The sequence below is a fragment of the Schistocerca cancellata genome, chromosome 8 (genome assembly GCF_023864275.1).
Source record: "Schistocerca cancellata isolate TAMUIC-IGC-003103 chromosome 8, iqSchCanc2.1, whole genome shotgun sequence".
Classification (NCBI taxonomy): Eukaryota; Metazoa; Arthropoda; class Insecta; order Orthoptera; family Acrididae; genus Schistocerca; species Schistocerca cancellata.
This window is the reverse complement of record NC_064633.1, coordinates 327138183-327157573: the sequence shown is the minus strand read 5'-3', so window position 1 is coordinate 327157573 and position 19391 is coordinate 327138183. Positions and strand designations below refer to the sequence as shown.

Below are 19391 nucleotides of genomic sequence, written 5' to 3'. Positions count from 1 at the left end.
AAGGGAAATCAGCCATGCCCTTTCAAAGGAACCATCCTGGCATTTACCTGATATGATTTAGCGAAATTACGGAAAAGCTAAATCAGGATGGCCAGACGTGAGTTTGAACCGTCTTCCTTCCAAATGCGAGTCTATCCCAGGAGGTAAATGCCCTTTGTCAAAGCTTTAAAAATACTGTCTGATGCCCTATAAAATAGAATAAAACAGAATATGACCAAAAGGAATTTTTAAAAAATATGTAACTGCTTTTTTCCTAAACTGACAACCCACAATAAAAATAAAAAGGAAGCAGCAGATTACCTTATTATGGCATGTGATGCAGACCAATGCAAACCAAATGGGATCAGGTCTACAGTAAATCTTTACATCATGAAGATGCTGGAGGTGTAGTGCATATTCTGGCTGCACACACCATACTGAATATGAAAACATACAAGGCCCTAAGACTAGTGCACATAGCTCTTGGCAGATGTCGCCCGCAGGCTGTAAGTTACGACAGTGTTCCTCTATTACACTCTAAAAGGAAAAAGAAGCTTAACATTACGGAAGAAAAGAAAATCGATAAACACAAACGCCAAAACAGACAGGCAGGTCCTAAATGATCAAGTGACTGGAAGGTACAATGCGTATTGTGACACTATGAGATCATTGTTTAATGTTAATAACTAAGCCCTGGATGCTTTGTAATTGAATCATGCCACCTACTACACATTTCAGGAGGTTATCTTTTTAATGTTTGCTGATTTTTACTTTTATTTTTTCACTCATTGTGTGGTCTATATTATACACATTGTGGCATTTGGCTGTGCTCTTGCACCTCTGTAACTCTACATCTTCAACAAGAAGGTTCATTATTCCCTGGAAGTGGGATTTTCATTACTGATTCTTGCAATCAGCTTTTGCACTGACGAACTTCTGTCTTTAAAAAGAGACCATCTAATTAACAATGACAGTGTTTAACGTTGGTGTGACTACGTATTATGTTTCATGTTTGCATTTGCATTTACCAGGATCCCATTAAATGCCTTACGTGCTGCACTTGCTTCGCATCCAGACATAACATTGACACTGTTCTTCAGCAGTGACAGGTAGCATGACATGATCTTGTACATCAGAGGGAGTTGGGAGGGGCATAGATTCTGGTTTTAGGAAGAGTTGGGTATGCACAATGTTAGCTGTAATACTACTTGGGTTAATCAAAATTGGTATTCGGAGCTACCCTATGTACTTTTATGCTTTCCCATATAGCACTGTATTGTTTATATACTTTAGTTTTTAATTTTTACTAACCCTGATTATTCTGGATATTAATGTAAGCGTTTTATCAGCAATTTTTAGAACACCAGTTATTTATAATGACTGTTATAGGCTGTTGTTATGACAAGATGTAGCAACTGAACAGTATCATAGCTCACATCCTGCAGGCACCACCTGCCGAGAGCTGTGTGGGCTAGACTTAGTGGTCTTGTATGTTTTCATATCCAGAGTGATGTGTACAGCCAGAATATGCAATACACCTCTGGCATGTTTACAATGTAAGGACTTGCTATAGGCATGATCCCATTTGGTTGCACAGAACTGCGCGGCATGCTGCTATAAGGTAATTTCTTATTTCTACTGTGAATTGTCGATTTAGGGACAAAGTACGTTACATATTTTCTAAAAATACCTTACGGTTATCTTCTCTTATAACTCTTTTATAGGACATTGTACAGTACTTTAAGGCTTTGACAAGAGGCACTTTCCTGCTAGGATACTTTATGCACGGTATCCCATGTACAATTCCTACAAAATATCAGTCAAGTTCTTTAATATTTTCTTGATAATCAAATCTCACTACATGGGATCACATCACTGTTATAAAATTTTTCAATTCTTCATATGCCAATCTGAAGATGCCTAAAGAAAGGTGAAACATGTCATTGGGAAATAAAAAAATTTTAACATTGCAACAAATATTACTTGTTTCTTCATACCAAGAAAAGTAACAATTTACAGAAAATATCTGTGTAGATTACTGTGCATAAATAACAAACAACAACATACAAACACATAAGCAACATTACCTAAATGCCTCCCCAATAGCTCCTTCTGGGCACTCTTTCACACACTGTATTTCTAGCCAGTTCAGTCTGCTGAGCTCCCCGAGTGAACGGAATGCTTGAAAACTCTCCTCGTGTCTCACATTATACTCTTGCAGTTGAAGAAATTTAACTGATTTCCAGCAGGCTAGTAAGTCTGGGAGTACACACCTACAAAGAAATTAATGTCATTTAAGTCACCTTTTTTTCAGAAGAATTCCATAGGTATTTTGTTGAATACTCTGGTTTTTTACTCTGAAGATCTGGCGTGAAACTATGGCTCTGAAAAGGCTAGCCAAATTTGCATGAGACCAAACTTCAGGAAAGGAATGAAAATATGAGGAAAATAGAAAGACTTGATAGTTACCATTTTTCACTTTCGACTGAAATACCGAACAGAGCATGTTAGTAGTTACTAGCAAACTGCCACTATGTTTTTCAAATTACCCAGAATTGAAAAAGCATCCGAGGCATATTATCACCAAACAGTGTTTACCATCAAAACTGTATGAAAATAGCTGAAAGTTTGTTAATGTAATCCACTTGACAACCAGAGATGACAATTTGGTATCCCAGCCAGAATTACAGAATTCAGAGAGTACATCAGAGCAACTGGAGCTGTCTTTGATACCGGAAGTGCACCCTCACCACCGGTAGTACCACTTCCCCCTACGGTGGTCTGAACCTCTGTAGAATATCCACCTCCTGAAGTGAAGAAACAACGTGAATCTGCAATTTGCTTGTGTCTCAGTAATGTCGACATTTATTTGGACTCAGTTACATTAGTAACTATTTCAACCAGACTCTGATTTGGTATCTTGTTTTATGAGTGATTCACTTTAGCTAGCAACAGACTTGTGTTTAGATTGTAGTTCATGTGTCTTATAAAGTTTAGTATGCAACTTCTAGCTGGTAGGAAACCTACTTTGATCGGAAATTTTGTGCAGTAGCAACCTCTCATCCAGTTTCGCCAGTGTTAGAAAGCAAGTTTACTATTGTACCTTGACTGTGTAAGTGATTTATGTCATCTACATCTACATCTACATCTACATTTATACTCCGCAAGCCACCCAACGGTGTGTGGCGGAGGGCACTTTACGTGCCACTGTCATTACCTCCCTTTCCTGTTCCAGTCGCGTATGGTTCGCGGGAAGAACGACTGTCTGAAAGCCTCTGTGCGCGCTCTAATCTCTCTAATTTTACATTCGTGATCTCCTCGGGAGGTATAAGTAGGGGGAAGCAATATATTCGATACCTCATCCAGAAACGCACCCTCTCGAAACCTGGCGAGCAAGCTACACCGCGAAGCAGAGCGCCTCTCTTGCAGAGTCCGCCACTTGAGTTTGTTAAACATCTCCGTAACGCTATCACGGTTACCAAATAACCCTGTGACGAAACGCGCCGCTCTTCTTTGAATCTTCTCTATCTCCTCCGTCAACCCGATCTGGTACGGATCCCACACTGATGAGCAATACTCAAGTATAGGTCGAACGAGTGTTTTGTAAGCCACCTCCTTTGTTGATGGACTACATTTTCTAAGGACTCTCCCAATGAATCTCAACCTGGTACCCGCCTTACCAACAATTAATTTTATATGATCATTCCACTTCAAATCGTTCCGCACGCATACTCCCAGATATTTTACAGAAGTAACTGCTACCAGTGTTTGTTCCGCTATCATATAATCATACAATAAAGGATCCTTCTTTCTACGTATTCGCAATACATTACATTTGTCTATGTTAAGGGTCATACAATCATACAATCATACAATAAAGGATCCTTCTTTCTACGTATTCGCAATACATTACATTTGTCTATGTTAAGGGTCAGTTGCCACTCCCTGCACCAAGTGCCTATCCGCTGCAGATCTTCCTGCATTTCGCTACAATTTTCTAATGCTGCAACTTCTCTGTATACTACAGCATCATCCGCGAAAAGCCGCATGGAACTTCCGACACTATCTACTAGGTCATTTATATATATTGTGAAAAGCAATGGTCCCATAACACTCCCCTGTGGCACACCAGAGGTTACTTTAACGTCTGTAGACGTCTCTCCGTTGATAACAACATGCTGCGTTCTGTTTGCTAAAAACTCTTCAATCCAGCCACACAGCTGGTCTGATATTCCGTAGGCTCTTACTTTGTTTATCAGGCGACAGTGCGGAACTGTATCGAACGCCTTCCGGAAGTCAAGAAAAATAGCATCTACCTGGGAGCCTGTATCTAATATTTTCTGGGTCTCATGAACAAATAAAGCGAGTTGGGTCTCACACGAACGCTGTTTCCGGAATCCATGTTGATTCCTACAGAGTAGATTCTGGGTTTCCAAAAACGACATGATACTCGAGCAAAAAACATGTTCTAAAATTCTACAACAGATCGACGTCAGAGATATAGGTCTATAGTTTTGCGCATCTGCTCGACGACCCTTCTTGAAGACTGGGACTACCTGTGCTCTTTTCCAATCATTTGGAACCTTCCGTTCCTCTAGAGACTTGCGGTACACGGCTGTTAGAAGGGGGGCAAGTTCTTTCGCGTACTCTGTGTAGAATCGAATTGGTATCCCGTCAGGTCCAGTGGACTTTCCTCTGTTGAGTGATTCCAGTTGCTTTTCTATTCCTTGGACACTTATTTCGATGTCAGCCATTTTTTCGTTTGTGCGAGGATTTAGAGAAGGAACTGCAGTGCGGTCTTCCTCTGTGAAACAGCTTTGGAAAAAGGTGTTTAGTATTTCAGCTTTACGCGTGTCATCCTCTGTTTCAATGCCATCATCATCCCGGAGTGTCTGGATATGCTGTTTCGAGCCACTTACTGATTTAACGTAAGACCAGAACTTCCTAGGATTTTCTGTCAAGTCGGTACATAGAATTTTACTTTCGAATTCACCGAACGCTTCACGCATAGCCCTCCTTACGCTAACTTTGACATCGTTTAGCTTCTGTTTGTCTGAGAGGTTTTGGCTGCGTTTAAACTTGCAGTGAAGCTCTCTTTGCTTTCGCAGTAGTTTCCTAACTTTGTTGTTGTACCATGGTGGGTTTTTCCCGTCCCTCACAGTTTTACTCGGCACGTACCTGTCTAAAACGCATTTTACGATTGCCTTGAACTTTTTCCATAAACACTCAACATTGTCAGTGTCGGAACAGAAATTTTCGTTTTGATCTGTTAGGTAGTCTGAAATCTGCCTTCTATTACTCTTGCTAAACAGATAAACCTTCCGCCCTTTTTTTACATTCCTATTAACTTCCAAATTCAGGGATGCTGCAACGGCCTTATGATCACTGATTCCCTGTTCTGCACTTACAGAGTCGAAAAGTTCGGGTCTGTTTGTTACCAGTAGGTCCAAGATGTTATCTCCACGAGTCGGTTCTCTGTTTAATTGCTCGAGGTAATTTTCGGATAGTGCACTCAGTATAATGTCACTCGATGCTCTGTCCCTACCACCCGTCCTAAACATCTGAGTGTCCCAGTCTATATCTGGTAAATTGAAATCTCCACCTAAGACTATAACATGCTGAGAAAATTTATGTGAAATGTATTCCAAATTTTCTCTCAGTTGTTCTGCCACTAATGCTGCTGAGTCGGGGGGTCGGTAAAAGGAGCCAATTATTAACCTAGCTCGGTTGTTGAGTGTAACCTCCACCCATAATAATTCACAGGAACTATCCACTTCTACTTCACTACAGGATAAACTACTACTAACAGCGACGAACACTCCACCACCGGTTGCATGCAATCTATCCTTTCTAAACACCGTCTGTACCTTTGTAAAAATTTCGGCAGAATTTATCTCTGGCTTCAGCCAGCTTTCTGTACCTATAACGATTTCGGCTTCAGTGCTTTCTATCAGCGCTTGAAGTTCCGGTACTTTACCAACGCAGCTTCGACAGTTTACAACTACAATACCGATTGCTGCTTGGTCCCCGCATGTTCTGACTTTGCCCCGCACCCGTTGAGGCTGTTGCCCTTTCTGTACTTGCCCGAGGCCATCTAACCTAAAAAACCGCCCAGCCCACGCCACATAACCCCTGCTACCCGTGTAGCCGCTTGTTGCGTGTAGTGGACTCCTGACCTATCCAGCGGAACCCGAAACCCCACCACCCTATGGCGCAAGTCGAGGAATCTGCAGCCCACAAGGTCGCAGAACCGTCTCAGCCTCTGATTCAGACCCTCCACTCGGCTCTGTACCAAAGGTCCGCAGTCAGTCCTGTCGACGATGCTGCAGATGGTGAGCTCTGCTTTCATCCCGCTAGCGAGACTGGCAGTCTTCACCAAATCAGATAGCCGCCGGAAGCCAGAGAGGATTTCCTCCGATCCATAGCGACACACATCATTGGTGCCGACATGAGCGACCACCTGCAGATGGGTGCACCCTGTACCCTTCATGGCATCCGGAAGGACCCTTTCCACATCTGGAATGACTCCCCCCGGTATGCACACGGAGTGCACTTTGGTCTTCTTCCCCTCCCTTGCTGCCATATCCCTAAGGGGCCCCATTACGCGCCTGACGTTGGAGCTCCCAACTACCAGTAAGCCCACCCTCTGCGACCGCCCGGATCTTGCAGACTGAGGGGCAACCTCTGGAACAGGACAGGCAGCCATGTCAGGCCGAAGATCAGTATCAGCCTGAGTATCAGCCAGAGACAGAGCCTGAAACCGGTTCGTCAGACAAACTGGAGAGGCCTTCCGTTCAGCCCTCCGGAATGTCTTTCGCCCCCTGCCACACCTTGAGACGACCTCCCACTCTACCACAGGTGAGGGATCAGCCTCAATGCGGGCAGTATCCCGGGCAACCACAGTCGTAGCCCGATCGGGGGATGCGTGGGACGAGCTGGCCGTCCCCGACAAACTCCCATCCGGACCCCCACAGTGATGCCCATTGGCAACAGCCTCAAGCTGTGTGACCGAAGCCAACACTGCCTGAAGCTGGGAGCGAAGGGATGCCAACTCAGCCTGCATCCGAACACAGCAGTTGCAGTCCCTATCCATGCTAAAAACTTGTGCAAAGAACGTCTGAACTAATCTACCGAGAGCGCAAACAAATCGACACAAAATTTAAACGGTTATTAAAATACGAGATTGCCTAGTAAATGCAGTAACTTGTGCACTGCTGACACACTGCTCGGCGGCGGAAGGAGACTACGCGAATTTACACTATTCAGGTACTAACACGCGATGCTACAACTCTCAAATACTATAATACGCCCGAAATTTATGAATTAAACAATGCAAGTAACAAAAACACGCAAAGAAATTAAGAATTAAACTATGTAACAAGTGAGTGAGCTAGGAGTATACGATTTGCTGCTGCAGCTGCTTATCCAACGGCGGCAGGGAGCACACTGACTGTGACCAACCGACACTGGCCGTTCAAAACAAAAACTTAAGACAGACGACTACGCGAATTTACACTATTCAGGTACTAAAACGCGATGCTACAACTCTCAAATACTATAATACGCCCGAAATTTATGAATTAAACAATGCAAGTAACAAAAACACGCAAAGAAATTAAGAATTAAACTATGTAACAAGTGAGTGAGCTAGGAGTATACGATTTGCTGCTGCAGCTGCTTATCCAACGGCGGCAGGGAGCACACTGACTGTGACCAACCGACACTGGCCGTTCAAAACAAAAACATAAGACAGACGACTACGCGAATTTACACTATTCAGGTACTAAAATGCGATGCTACAACTCTCAAATACTATAATACGCTCGAAATTTATGAATTAAACAATGCAAGTAACAAAAACACGCAAAGAAATTAAGAATTAAACTATGTAACAAGTGAGTGAGCTAGGAGTATACGATTTGCTGCTGCAGCTGCTTATCCAACGGCGGCAGGGAGCACACAATCATACAATAAAGGAGCATACAATCTCTCCACATCTGTGGAGAAAATGTGATTTCATGTTTCATAACTCTTAATAGTCAACAGTGGTATGCCAATACACTGCAGTATTCCCCACTAAATATATGTTTGTATTCTGATTCACATACATTATCTCGAATCTCTGAACTGCTACATCTTGTGAAGATAAAATTACAGGCTGATATACATTTTTCCCCTCTTACTATATTTTCTTTTACTTCTTTCCTGCTTATCTTTGTCATACACTGAAAAGTTTATTTTAGAATGAGTTTTGTAAATTTAATTCTTGGGATGATTATGTTTCTGTTTACTGCCATTTTCAATTATTATTGTGTTGTATACTTTCTTATTTGTTAACATTTTATTTGAATTCATTTTCTATGGACAGACTAATATGAAACTGTGATTTTGTAGAAAACTGTAAATCGATGTAATCAAAGTTTTTGAAAGTGTTATGTGAAGCGAGGTGTACGAGCAATGCAGAATCAAACTGATATGTCAAAAGAGATGGCATCAACAAAGAGTCGGGAGTGAGAAGGAGAGTAGAGGTGATTGTCGTGTCACTTATGTACTGTTACACAATGTGTTTTTGGCCTGTGAAATATGTCAATGGTTGCACAGTACTACATTTACAATCTCAGTGTGTACAGTGATTAAACGACTGGGGAACTGTGTTTTAGCTCATTAAGCATAAAACTTTGTGGTGCATACCAGTAAGCTAAGTTCATGCTGTAAAGGTACTGTTTTTTATTGCAGCCAGCACAAACTATTTAGTGTGTACCATGGATTGTGAAATCAAACAGAAAATATGGTAGTGCAATTACTTGTCTTATATTGATACAAAGAAGTCTTAACTGTGAATGTACAGTGTGCTGACTGCCGTGTTATTGAAGCGATCACATAGACATTTATGCATGGCACTCATTGCTCAGGTAAAACTGCTAATTAATGATTTACAGTACAATTGACTTTATTTATTTTTGTAGTGCAGATGAATGTACTGTGGAAATCACTGCACTGCGAGCATAAAGCATAAATCTGAAAACTGTGGCTACACTGTGTAACAAACATTACGACATCAGGTTACATCAAGTATTAATAGAAAGAAGCATATTTTATGTTAGTCATTGCTTGCAGATACACAGATTGGAATTAATTCTACAAATATCAAGTGTTCCTGTTAGATTCACAACAGGCACTAATTATCAAGGAGTTCAGCAATATGACAGCAATTATTGGATCACACACCCAAGAACCATGGACTAATGATGCGGATATCGACAGCCCGCCAGCAGCATCAGCAAAGTGGGAACTGCTTTGAAAAAACATGGGCCGAGAGATGCCACAAACTACATTATTCTAATCAGTGATGTAAAAACTCCTTATATAGGAACAATAATAATTTTTTTGCCATTCATTTTACATAGTTGTAAATTGTTGTTTGCAATACTATTCAGCACTGTTTTCAATAACATTCAGAATAGTAGTTAAACTAGGTTTCATTTGCTTAATTACTTCTTTCCATAACTATAGTAACTTTGTGAACCTATTAATTTTCAAGTCAGTCATTTTCACAACCAGTAGTTACTGATACAAATGAGATACGCGTTAAACAGTTTTGATTTCTTTTCATTTGCTTTTAATTGCCAATGTTTCTTTATTTATGTAGTCTGTAAATGTTTACCTACATTTGCATGTTTTGTTGTTCTGCATTGGATCTCATGTGAAATGTTGTGGTCTGCCGATGAATTTTGTGTATTATGCATTAACCACCATTGCATTAGTACAGTGCTTCCCAACCTTTCTTAGATCATTACCCCTGAGTGCAATCAGACGTTAGCTAGTACCCTCATCACCACTGCCATCTGTTGCCCCTCCCCTCCCCCCCCCCCCCCCCCCCCAATCCCCCACATTATCACCAACTTTAGCACCTACGTAAATTGTAGAATGAAAGACTTTTCTTGGAACACTTTTATTTTTAAAATGATGAATGATGGATAATATTTAGTTTGTGTGTGTGTGTGTGTGTGTGTGTGTGTGTGTGTGTGTGTGCGCGCGCAAGTGCATGCGTGTGAATGATGAAGGAATTCATGGTGCATCACAAGTGCTACCCACAACTCTTTCTCAGAAAAGAAAGCTAACTATTCACAGTGAGAAACACACTTGTTACAAAACATGCTTCCCCTGCATTTCTCCTCTCCTTTCAGCACTTGCTTGACCTGCACAGTGCAACCCCATTTAAAGTCAAACAAGTTCAGATGTGTGCACTATACTTACTGTTCACAAATCACTTCATAGCTGCTCTCCTTACTTCTGAACCTGATGACTTCATGTTGTTAATGCTTTGTCTCTTAACCACTCTAATAATAATAATAATAATAATAATAATAATAATAAAACAATGTCCAGCACTATAATAGGCCCTATGTAGTTATTGCTGTGTCATGCTGTCAATTAATTCATTTATCTGTTTTGAAGCAAGTAATAAAGCAATTTCTGGATTACTGCAGATAATATCCACAAATGGAGAAGACATTTTTGTGAGATATTTATCATTTGTTTTTGTGAGATGTTTAGCATTTGGTACATATATGTCTCACTTTTATCATCAGCAATGTACAGGACAAAGCACAACATTTGTGTAATAATTATTGATAACTTAAATAATCAACATTAGGAACTTACAAAACTGTGATAATAGTAATGATCTTTTGAAAATAATTTAGTTTCACAACTGAAACGGAAATGAATTTTTTAGTTTTTACCTCTCAGAAAATTTCATTTTACCCCTCAGGGGGTAGTTTCTCCCAGGTTGGGAACCACTGCATTAATAGGTAGAAACACATCAGAAGTTGTTCACTTTGTTTAGGAGAATATTTTATCAGTGGTAATCTGTTTGATTTGAGTTAATGGGTAATGTTATAGTTTCTGGGTAATTACTTGCATGTGTGAACATAATGTTCCACCAAGTTGAAGAGAGGAAGAGTATTTCTTGTTTTAATTTGTGCTGTCACCTTCCACATCTCACACCCATAAAAGAGAACAGATTTTACATTTGAGTCAGAGATTTTAAGCTTTACCTTCATCAATATTTCACGAGATGTCCAAACTGGTCACAGCTGAGCAAAGGCCCCTTTTGCCTTTTTGATCCTACTTTCGACGTCTTCTGCCGCCCCTCCATTTTTGGAAACAATACTTCCCACATAACAATAGCTCTCCACCTTCTCAATCTCTTCTTCTTTCATGGCTAGTGCATTCTTGTTCTTACTGTTCATCCTACGCTCTTTGGTCTTAGCAATGTTTATTTTTAATCCAACTCTCTAAGCTTCTATTTCCAATTCCTTAAGCGTCTCACTCATATACTTGAAAGTGTGGGACAGAAGAGTCCACTGCATACCTCTCCATTTCTCTCAGGTTAAAACAAGAGTAAAAACCTTCATCAATAAATATTTTATGACTATACTGGGAGTACACGGGCTAAATGTTATCTCAAACCAAGAATTATGGCAACACATCCAACAATGGAAAGCCGAGATAACCATAAAAGAAAGGAAATGAAGATGGATTGGACATGCCTGAGAAGAGACCCGCAACATATTCCAAAGCAGGCTTTAGAATGGAACCCACAAGGAGCAAGGAGGAGAGGCAGACCAAGGTTGACCTGGCGCAGGACTGTTGAAGCTGAGGTGGCAGCCGTTGGCAACTCCTGGAGTAACATCGAGAGGATGTCAACGAACAGGATCAGATGGACAGCTCTAATAAGTGCCCTATGCTCCACATCGGACTAAAAGGAATGAAGTCCATAAGTCAAGAGTATTTCTGGTTCCAGTTACCTTAAAATTTCTGAGTGTGTTAAATTTAGGGGAGACGGATCAGAGTATTGTCAGTCTGAGCACTGGAACACGGCCGATTCCAGCACAGTCAATGTTTGAGGAGGTGCTGTTTTGGAAGATACAGCTACACTCTGTGATACCCTCTGATCCATTATTGTCACAACCTGTGCCAATGTAGCTTGGTTGACTGTGTTATCACCGCAGCTGTGCTCGTGCTACAATTGAAGAATCTTCAACCAGATTCTACCAATGAATAAGAAGTATCTTTTAATTCAATTTCTCCCTATAGTATTTCTCAAATGTACAGTAACTTTTCTCATTATGAATAACACATATGTATTATATTTCAAATTTACAATAACTTTTCTTGTTACAAACAACATTTATCAGATCACTGCCAGTAAATAAATGCCAAAGAGACTGACATTAAACCAAATGGCATTTATAACAGTTCTCCAGACAACATCTGTTATCCTGTGAAGTAATTCAGCATTGTCATGGCACATGCATTTTCTCCACAGTGAGATGCCGACTCATGGAAGTTATACAAATGAGATGACAAACTGTAGATGACATAAACCCACAAACAGTTTTCAATTCTTAACTACTAAATTATTATATGGTTACATCTACTGTGACCACCATTCACTGGCTAGATAGACATAGGGTTACACACCACTCTGGGGAGTGATATGTTACACCACAATGCATATTTGTGATTTGTTTGTAAGGATCATTCTGGATGAAGAATTCATGAACAGCAGCACTCTTTTTCATGCTATAAATGTTTCCTTATGACACAGCTACTCTTCTTGGACCCCTCCCATCCTAACACTATCTTTATAAATCACAAGTCATTAATGCCCTGTCAAAACTGCCTGAGGCACCAAAATAGTGTGGTCCATGGCAGTGCTGAATCCCACCAATCCATTGTTAGAAGAGGTATTATCAATTTCTCAGGCATTTGTAATTACACAGACTGCCACGCAGCAATTACAGGAATTCATGATAGTCATTTGAAGAATGTAACTTTCAGAATAATCCTTCCAAAAGTTCACTGTCAATGGGCTTGAAGATTTCAGTGATGCACCATTATACTGCCAACAGAGGTGCTCCATCTGTGCGGTGACTGCTCCCACACAGCACAACTGTCCTTCTTCTCTGATCCCATGGTAGCAACAGGACCCAACTGCAGATATAAGTTCTATCGAAATTGTTTACAGTGACATGAGCACCGATGTCAGAATGGGGGCAGATTGTAGCAGTATGTTACAGACACAAACAACTCTTTAAAAGTTTTTCATTTTGCAAAGGATATGGAAATTAATATAGTATTACATTGGTAGGAGACTAGCACTATCTCAACATCCTAGACATTTCAAATTTTACTTCGCCTAGGCAACCAGCCATTACCTCCCATGTAGACTCTGAGCCATGAGCAAACTAAAAACACAGTGATATACCACTGTTTCACTACACTAGTGTTACTCCCTGTACCACATCACTTGTTTGGTGATGGACTCAATCAAATTCCATTTGTAGGAGAAACCGCAGTTAACTCAGAATACAAAAAATATCACATTCACTTTCCATTGCGGCTGGGAGTTATGCTACCATCAACAACAGTTTTTGTTTAGACAATGTCCAAGTTTTTGGGTTCAAAATTTCTAATACAGGTATCTAGTGAGACTGTGTTACAAAGTCACCACAGAAACCCACTTCTTACCAGTCTTGAAAACTTCCATCCATTCTTTCAGGTACTGCTAATACATTGCTAAAACACTAGACTTTGTTTCACTTTTGCCCACGCTACTTTTTGAGTCAACAGTTTCCGTAAAAGGACAGATTCTTCCTGTACTATTTTACTCAAAAGATAACAGCAATTTTAATTTTTGTTGTCCTGATCCAGGTAATCACCCTTGCAATACATTCCTTTTCTTGGATAAGGAATGCATGATCTCTTGTCAGGTTCCTCAACAAGCATTACAAACTTTAAGCAGAACGGCAATATCTCCATCATACATCTACAGTTGATAAACATTATTCGTGTCCCCTCTATTAATGAAACTATCACTGCTGCTTCCACCACTGTGTCAGACTAAATACTGCTGCAGCTCCTACAGTGACTAACCAGGAAAGCAGGGCAACGCCCTCACTGGTCTGCCTACCATTGCCATTAGCAACAGTTGTTCTGCATCACAGCAGCTGTCGCCAACAACAGCACTGTTTAGTATTTCATCGATGGCCAGTGATGCAGTACTGATGGTCATAGCTGCCATCACCAGCAGCAGGCACAGTCCAGCCCTCAGCACCAGCATGCACAGTTGCTCCCACCATCATTATCACCACAGTTGACAGGGTCACACAATATTTTGTTGCAGTTGGTCAATTAACTGCAGTGCAGGGTCTCTATGGCTGTTAGGGTTGAGGTCAGACTCTAGGCCCTGAGTCACTTGTGCAATTAAAACATTTATTTGTGGTAGCAGCTCACATGTGACAACAGAGGTGACACAGAGACAAGCCTTTTCTAAGGGTATTCCACCACTTGCACTGCCATTCGCTCCACCAGTTGCACAGGTGGCACCTTACTAATACGCATATGAGGCACCTACTCTTCAACATCCTAGCTGCTATCACTAAAGACCTATCACAGCTATGGCATTGCAATCACTGTCAGCTTGTTTCTGCAACAAGCAGTGTCATTTTTACACTGTGTTGGCTAAAGTTGACAGCAATGCCACTTCTCTGACAGTGGACACATCTCCCACTGCTGATACCAGCCTACTGACATAAATACCATAGTCAATGACACCAACACAACAGCCCTCCAGCTGTCTTCACTGCTACAGCACCTACAATTAAAAAATTCCAAAATCTAAGGACCCAGGACTGCTGCATCTCCTGCCATCATACACAGCTGGGATCTTGGCAGCACTGTCTGATACACCATATGCTGAGGATCTGGCTCTGCACTGTAGGCACTTCAAAGCGAGGAGATTGCGTTCCTGTTCAGTTACTGGTATCATGAAAGAGAGTCACATTTTGAACCTGAAGTGTTCTCTCACCAATGGATTTTAAGCCATTCTGCAAATGGTGCGTGAAAACACAGGCAGTACCGACTCAGACACAGTCCAAGTTGGATCTGTTGTGCCTCAATTTTTGTGCAATGATATACTATGACTACATACAGGAATTAAACAGAAATAAAATGCAGAAGAATGCCACTCTTCTCTGGAACATATGGTTAGTGAGTCTGCTCCTTCAAGAGCCATCAATGGAAATTGGTTTCTCTTCAAGATGAACCTCATCCCAATCGCCCAGCAATGGCAGTGACCCAAGAAAACATTGATGCTGTGAGTAAAATGGTCAATGATGATCCTCATCTCTCATTTTGACATTGAAGGGGCCCTAAACATTGGATGGACTGCAGCACAGACTATCATTCACGATCTTTTAGGTACAGCCAAGAGATGTGTCCACTGGGTGCCATATTCACCGTCAGAAGCCCAAAAACACACAAGAATGGATTGGTGTCGTTTTATGCTTGAAAAATTTGGCAAAGTGAGGTCTAAAGACATTTACAATATTATCACAGATAACAAAATATGGGTGTACCATTATGACCCCAAAATGAAGAGGCAGTCTTCAGCATGGCGCTTTACAAGTGACAAACCATCCATGAAAGTTTAGAGAAGTAGGAGCTATAGAAAGAAGATGGTGGCTACTTTCTTCAGCAATATGGGTCATTTCACCTCTGTGACCTCAGAGGACACACGTCACACAGCACAAGTATTCTCGCATCCACTCTATTCGTATGAGCTTGTCCCATGTCACTTCTTCCTGTTCCAAAAACTGAAGGACAAGACTTCATGGGCAATATTTTTCATCCCATGGTGGTGAATGATGGTGCTAACACAGCAGACAACAATGTTGTAAGTGACTCCCCTAAAGAAGCTTATGTAGATTCTTTTGAAAAATTGTAACAGATATAATGTAATAACATGTTATTCTCCATTTCTGCTAAAAACAAGTCACTCAACAGGAAAAATCAGGTCTCTTCCACCAAAAATTGTTATGCAATCTTTTCAAAACATTCAGGCAAAAAGCCTAGTTACACCTTTGGCAACCAAGGCAGAGCACAATGGGAGCCAGTACACCACACTGAAAGGAGTATATCTCAGACTGCAACGTTCATGAAGTATGAGCCACTTAGCACTCGAAAACTGGACTACCGTAGTTTTATATGAAAAGAATGTATGGACATCCCATTACCTGTCCCTCGACAGGTGCTATCTTCTGTTGTCAATTTCTAGAATTATTTCGAAAGAAGCAGCAGTAAATGTAAGAGTTGCTCCAACTGACTGAGCCACTGTGTGCTTGCTTTGCTATGAGATTTGTGTGCATTTTCATTAGATTTGGCTGTCTGCTGTAATTCTGCTACAAATATGTCAGGTTTGTTGAGCGAGCAAGATGTTTTGGAAGCTACAGAGCAAGAATTCAGTGATTATGGATTGGAGGAAAAAATATCTGAAGAAGATTCAAACTCGGGTAAGCTGTAATCTGCTCCAAATTTTCGGCACTAATATTGTTTCTACAGATACTGCTGCTGTAATTTCTATTTAGTTCTGTTTCATTTATTTTCATCTTGCCTTTTTCACATACGAACTTAACTTAATGTTTGATATCTTTTAATGTGTATTACCTTCTCAGATAGATCAAACACAAATGTGCCAGCAACTTTTTAAATAATGATATAAATGGCTAGTTTTCTGGACTCAAAATTTTTTCTATGTGGCTGGAAATTGAAGTGGCCCTTTGGATGGACAACTCTTAACACATCAAAAAAATGTAATCAGCTTCATTCTGATATTTGACTTCATTTGACGAGCTCTTCTGAGATGAGGCAAATCTGAAGTCTTCCACTGGCTTCAGTGTTGCTCCTTTTCAGGGTCGTAAGAATAGCACCATAATTTGTTCTCTGCAATGACTTCAGAAAAAAGCTTGGTTCATTTTGGAATTTGTGTTTCAAAGCACAGCATGCTTCCTTGTGACACTATTTTCATTCTGCAGTTAGCAGTCAAGGTATGAAACTGGCAGCCACACTTTTCATTGCCAAATCTTCCATTAAAATTTGCTGAAATGAACTCCATGTCATTCTTCACTGCTTCACAACTTCTTCAATGGTCTGCTGTTAGTCTTCCAGGATGATTTTGTGAATGTTTTCAACTTCTGCACTGGTTAGGAACTTTTAAATTGGTAAGACCATGGAAGGACAACCAGAGAAAGATTTGCAATAAACAGATATTTCTCATCTTTTGAAGTGGGAAAACAACTCAAAGATTTGAGTTTCTTGTAAACCATTTTTAACATTTCAAGAGTTCCTGTGCCAGTTTCTCCGAGCAAGAAGCGAAATTTCATAAGTCAGCATGTTCATGACAATCAGCCATTAACAAAACAACATGCACAAAAAACAACTGTCAATAAAAAATCATGCAACCTTTCTTAGCAATGATGCTTGGCTTAATGACTTGGGAATGGTAGCTCTGTATACTCCTAAACAAAACATGGTATTACAAAAATTTGCACACTACAATATTAGTTGAGTTCCTTTTGGGTACCCCCTCGCATGCTACTCAAAGTGGGCAGAGCACTAAACATAATACTCCATTTTACTTAATAAAATATTACACAGTTGTGACTTTTATGTAATTTATATTTTACTCAAAGAAACAATAATGATCTCCTATGCAGAAACTAACCTCTTTTCCTCAGTTGTCCAGCGAAGGGACAGTTCTTCCAAAGGTGGCTGTGCTTTAAATAAATATCCAATGTCAGAAAGGGTGAAGCACCACAGATTAAGCTTGCAAAGCCGGCTGCAGTTTCTTGCTAGGGGCTGCAGGACCACAGGCTGTGAATACCAATTGCTGATGTCCACATGGAGACTGAGTGCCTGAAGATATTTCAAATGTGCGATCAGTTCTGCCAAGCACTCAGTTGTCATGAAGCTCACAGGCAATTTCAGGACTTCAATCAGGGGACATCGCTCCACTAAGTTTGTCAGAGTCTGTAACACAAAACCACCACTTTTCACTACAGCAAAAAAAGTGACTACAAAGCCAGATACTTTAAATTATTTAATTCTGTTCAGTGTCCTACAAATTATCTCTTACATTTGTCTTCTTTTGACCAGATCCCTTTCTCCAATAATTACCTTGTTTAGTCATTCTACCCAATGTGCGTGGGGAAAAGGGGGGGGGGGGGGGAGGGGAACTGCACTTGAGTTCACCTAAACAGGAGTTTCCTTGACACCAAGACTTTTTATTATATGTCAATTTCATATCATTAAGTAACATAGTTTATGAAGGAATGGTAGAGAAGCATTAAACCTAAAGAACAGTGTGGATGACAAATCCATCAAGACAACTACTCAGGAACATGACTGTGGCTATATCCACTAAATGAAATAAGTGCACTGCTTTGTTGGAAGAGAATGTTTCCACTTGCTTAAGTACTTTTTTTTAAAAAAAAAGTTGGGAAATTTATATAGTGCAGAGCTGCAAGTATGCCTGTGATTAATTTCTCATTTTACAACAGGTAATTGCTATACCTCACATACCAAATTGCAAAAAATTGCTGGCTGACTATTTTACCTGTTGCAAAAATCAAAAAATGGAAAATCCAGGATGGAATGTAACAATACCAAAGAAGGAAAGTTGCTAGTCACCATATAGCGGAGGTGCTGAGTCGCGATAGGAACAATAAAAAGATTCACACAATTAAAGCTGTCTGCCATTAAAGCCTTTGTCAGCAGTAGACACATATACATACACGCACACACACACACACACACACACACACACTCACATAAACACAACTTGCACACACATCTGCAGTCTCGGAGAGCTGAGACCACACTGCGAACAGCAGCACCAGTGCATGATGGGAGTGGCAACTGGGTGGGGGTAAGGAGGAGGCTGGGGCGGGAAAGGGGAGGGATAGTATGGTGGGAGTGGCGGACAGTCAAGTGTTGCAGTTTAGACGGAGGGCAGGAGAAAAGATGCAGAGGGGGAGGGGATAAGTAGCAGAAAGGAGAGAAATAAAAGAAATTAAAAGACTGGGTGTGGCGGTGAAATGACAGCTGTGTAGTGCTGGAATGGGAACATGGAGAGGACTGGATTGGTGAGGAGGGTTATGGGAACGTAGGATGTATTATAGGGAAAGTTCCCACCTGCGCAATTCAGAAAAGCTGGTGTTGGTGGGAAGAATTCATATGGCATAGGCTGTGAAGCAGTCATTAAGATGAGGGATATCATATTTGGCAGCATGTTCAGCAACAGGGTGGTCCACTTGTTTCTTGGCCACAGTTTGTTGGTGGCCGTTCATGCGCACAGACAGCTTGTTGGTTGTCATGCCTACATAGAATGTAGCACAGAGGTTGCAGCTTAGCTTGTAAATCCCATGACTGGTTTCACAGGTAGCCCTGTTTTCGATGGGATAGGTGATGTTAGTGACCAGACTGGAGCAGGTGGTGGTATAAGGATGTATAGGGCAGGTCTTGCATCTAGGTCTATTACAGGGGTATAAAACCATGAGGTAAGG

General features: G+C 40.9%; 1 protein-coding gene across 1 annotated transcript in view; it reads right to left on the bottom strand.

Annotated features, from left to right (window-relative positions):
• LOC126095739 (S-phase kinase-associated protein 2-like) overlaps positions 1 to 19391 on the bottom strand; it is a 188316-nt gene that overhangs the window by 51111 nt on the left and 117814 nt on the right. The window contains exons 7-8 of the mRNA XM_049910508.1: positions 17552 to 17856; positions 2067 to 2252 (exon numbers count right to left, since the gene is read on the bottom strand). Coding sequence (XP_049766465.1) covers positions 2067 to 2252; positions 17552 to 17856 — 491 coding nt within the window. The remainder of the gene's footprint in view (positions 1 to 2066; positions 2253 to 17551; positions 17857 to 19391) is intronic.